Source organism: Mus musculus, chromosome 6, assembly GCF_000001635.26.
Source record: "Mus musculus strain C57BL/6J chromosome 6, GRCm38.p6 C57BL/6J".
Lineage (NCBI taxonomy): Eukaryota > Metazoa > Chordata > Mammalia > Rodentia > Muridae > Mus > Mus musculus.
Window position 1 is genome coordinate 90,399,639 of NC_000072.6, and position 4,092 is coordinate 90,403,730.

Consider the following 4,092-nt stretch of genomic DNA (forward strand, 5'->3'; position numbering starts at 1 on the left):
GATAATTCTGGCCTGGTCACACCTACATATTGTACACCACTTGGAGGTATAGATGAAACTTCAGAAGGCCAATGCAAACCTAGATGTCGGAGACTTAAGGGTAGAGCTTTTCCAGTTTCTTCAGAGAGCTTAGAGACAGGCAAGATCCATCTGGGAGAGAACCATGAAGGAAAGAGGTGGGACTGGGAGTAGAAGGCTGTGAAGGGCTTGCAGGGTTCAAATAATGGGGGACAGATGGCAAAGGGTAACCTGTGGAGCAGGGTGTAAAAGGGTTCTAGAGAAAAAAAAGATGCAGATGAGAGTTTTGAGGGTAGAAACTCGGGCTTGTGTATGGAAAGGAGCTGAAAATCATGTTCCTCCCTCCTAGTTTGACCCAGTGGGGGAACAACATGTTACTGTGGAAGAGAGAAAGGATTCTGTAGAGATTGGCACAGTAAAAGGAGTGGGAGGCCTGTCCTGAAGGAGCACAACACAGTGTGCAAGTCAGCATACAGAGATCACCCCAAGACTAAGGGACTATAGTGTGAAGAGACCATAGGAAAGATGCCACCACAGGCAGAAAGAGCATGCACCTGGGTATGACTATTTCACCTGTCCCTTGACGACTAGTGTTGTCTTGGGCAAGTGGCCTTATCCCCAGCTTCACTTCTGTTGTCATGAGGTGGAACAGTAGTACTCAGAAGGCCCTTAAGGCAGTGGAAGGATGGGGTGCCAGAGCAAAGGGTGCTCAGTTTGGGGGTAATACGAGCTGTAACTGAGTACACACTTGAGAAAGCAAAACCAGTCTTTCCTGATTGGCTAATGGGGGCCTGCTAGTCTCCTCATCTCCAGATGCTGTCTGCTTTGAGATCTCTGTTTGGCCCGAGGGTAAGCCGGGAACAGAGATAAGGGTAAGCCCCCACCCCCATGAGCTTGAAGCACTCAGGCATCTGTGTGGAATTTAGGACATTGTAGAAGGAAAGGAGCTGTTGGGACCAGGCACGTTTTTTGAGTATTGAAATAATAAACATAGGGGAGGCAGACAACAGAAGATTCCAGACTCAACTGAACCTTGGACTAGGCTCAAAGTGAGTGAGATGGAGGGGCCATTGCTCCTGCTTCCTGCTTACCAGTGTGTAATAATTCTTGATGTTGTCTCCCCAGGATGACCCCTCAGGTGAAGGAGGCTTACCACTGGGCCTCAGCCCACAGCGCTCTGCCTTCCACCCCTACTTCACCGTGGATCTGCCTGTCTACGTCCTCCAGGTCTGGATGTCTACAGTTCTTGCTCTTCTCGTAGAACTCATCCCAGGTTTCCCATGTCAGGAGGTTGTAGCATGGTTTAGAAGCTGCCACAGACCTGCCCTGGAGGCCCATTGGGTTGATGGTCACTCTAGCCACTTTGTAATTTTTTTAAAAGGTAGTCAGGGTCACAGCTTCAAATAAGGCTTGCTTGACACTACAGTGTCTTCTTGTGGACCAGATAAAACATAGTATGCCTGGGACTACTGCACTCTCTGGTTCTAAATTCTCCACGAATGAGCTACACCTACATAAGTTCAGTAGCTAAGTGAGGGAGTAGGTAAACAGAGAGTAGGTAGTCACCAATGCAGATCTAGGTGGGAATGAAAGTCATTTTTCAGACTGCAGCCTACCTCAGGGATGTCTGTACCACTGTTTTAAGCCCTCAGAGGACTTCCTAAAGAAAGGAAATCTGAACCAGATGTCATAGACATAGTTGCACCCATTAACCCAGATCAAGGCTGGAGAACTGTGAATTTGAGGCCACTTTGGCCACATAGCAAGGACCTGTCTCTAAAAACTGAAAGGAAAAGGGAGAAAAAAATATAGGGTGGCGGGAAGAGAGCAAGAGGCTGTGAGGGAGGCAGGGAAGATACAGACTACCAGTGACCTGCAACCTGCGCACTGCGGACTGGATTCCAGCAGGAGAGTGATGGCTATGCAGCCGTGGCCATCTCCCTGGGCAGCCTGCCCACTGCATGCTGGGTACAAGAAAGAATGAGCCATTTTTTTAACAGAAGAGTACATGGGTGTTTGAATATATATGGAGCCATCAGTAGGCCTTTAGAAAAGTATCTGGGAAAAATATCACTGTTTTAGTTCTTTTTATTTCTTTACTTCTTTTTCTTCCTTCCTTTCTTTCTTCCTTCCTTCCTTTCTTCCTTTTTTTAAGATGGAGTCCCCCTTTGTAGCCTACACTGGCTGGCCTGGAACTCACAGAGATCTGCCTGACTCTGCCTTCCTTGTACTGGGATCAAAAGCTTATGCCACCATTATCTGTCACATTGTTCTTTGAAGAACATAAGGTGTGGGCCACATCTCTGCTGAGCCTTCCTCTTCTCTTCTTGCCCTACCCTCTACTTCTCTGCTTGGTTTTACAGGAGGTGCTTCCAGCACCTGGAGGTTTTGCTGGACTGGAGACTGCACAGGTACCAGGAAGTACTATCAACCTGCGGGACCTTGAGTGACAGCAGTCTTGAGCCAATGAAGACTGAATTCCAGGCTGTGCTTCAAGACCTCAGCTGCTGTGGGTGGGCAGAGACTCATTTCACTTCCTCAGCACTCCAGCCTGATTCTTTGAGACTTTGGGGTACACATATTGAAAGTACTTTGATTCTGTTCCAGCAAGAGCCAGTTTGGGCTATACTCTTTGAAACTGCCTCCACAGGTTGCCCTCTGTGATAGGCACCCTGCCCATGCCGTGTGTGTGTGTGTGTGTGTGTGTGTGTGTGTGTGTACACGTGCGTGCACGCACGCACATGCATTCCAGCCCTTCCCAGGTCCCCTTGGGTCTGACGTGGGTAGCACCTTTTACATTAAAAGATCCTTGCAGGAAGTGGGTAGAGCATGGCTCCCTCCTCAGGTACTTCTCTATACTGAGTTGTAGTGTATTAGGATTTGTCTGACACATTCTGAGAGCTTATATAACAGCTTCTCACCTGTGGGAATGGTTTTGGTGGGTGTATTGCTTTCTCTACACTGTATGCTGTAGTGAAGCCAAAGTCAGGTTGAGCTCTGGCAAAACATCTAGTCTGAAAGGTGATTGGCTGGCCTGCCGCCTGCCAGTAGCCTGCTAATAGAACCTCTTCCTAAATTGACAGTGTGCTCATAGTTTGTGAATGAAGAGTTCGGGCTTTTAAAGTCATCTTTCTAAATTCTGTTTCTGGAATTCATGGTAAGTAGTAACTTGTCAGCAGTCTCTACAGTGGAGTTCTGAATGCTTTATGTTATGTGTAGGGCTGGAACAATAGGCTTGTTTTATGATTGAGGTTGGAGATAAGCATATTATGTGGCCTTGTGTGTTTTCACAGAATGATTTGGTCTTCCCCGTGGAGACGGTTGGTTGCCTTGCACATATTTGTTAGTCAAGACTGGATACAGGGTCACTCAGCAATGCTTTGGGCTTTTGATGTGTGTGCTTATTCAGATACTGTTTTGATTCTGTCCCATCTGAGTTGCTTTGTTTCTTGGATTTGGGGAGAGCTCTGAAACTGGGCATGAGTTTTCTCTGGATGCTACCTGGGTGCTGCTCCCTACAAAAGGATTATAAATCCTACTTGAGAAGACTCCTTTCCACATGTCTCTCCTGCATCACAGGCCAAAGTTTAGGGGTTGAACTTGCCTAGCTGTAATCAGCGCCCCCATAGACACTCAGTAGGCAGCCTGGTACCACTGTCGCCTGCCTCCAGAGCCCACCCCACAGAGAAGTTGCTCCAGCAGCTCCCACAGCCTCCAGCGTGTGTCTGCAAGTGACAGGATGGGCTGTTGTGCTCTGAGCTCTGGAGCTTCCTGCTGCCATAGGCCCAGTCCTTAGTGCAAATGAATAAAAGTGTTCGAATGTTATGTGCAAAAGCTTTTGCGCTGCTTTCATTCAAGGTACTATGCGTGGTATTGAGACTCTTCCCACTGCTTCCCAGCTGGCTACTTGCTCGTTTGTCTCCAAGAGCCAGCACCATCCTGCCGTCCTCAGGGACAGGTTTGAGACTTCTCCACGAGCAGCTGTTTGTGATGACAACCGGCACAGTGCTCTATCCCTCAAGCACATGCTTTGGATGAAATGACAAAAGGGGCTCCAAGAGACTCCCTTCAGCA

The 4,092-nt window shown here is 48.1% G+C and overlaps 1 protein-coding gene across 2 annotated transcripts in view; it reads left to right on the top strand.

The window, feature by feature from the left end:
• The window catches only part of Zxdc (ZXD family zinc finger C), a 34,013-nt gene extending 30,161 nt beyond the window's left edge, over positions 1–3,852 (top strand). Inside the window, exons 8-9 of one of the 2 annotated variants that reach the window (XR_377502.4) lie at positions 1,144–1,245; positions 2,382–3,852. Coding sequence is in view for 1 of the 2 variants with exons in the window: in NM_173002.3 (NP_766590.1) it covers positions 1,144–1,245; positions 2,382–2,468 (189 nt within the window). In the remaining variant the exon portion in view is untranslated. The remainder of the gene's footprint in view (positions 1–1,143; positions 1,246–2,381) is intronic. The other variant, NM_173002.3, reaches the window with a different exon arrangement.
• Positions 3,853–4,092: the final 240 nt, after the last annotated feature.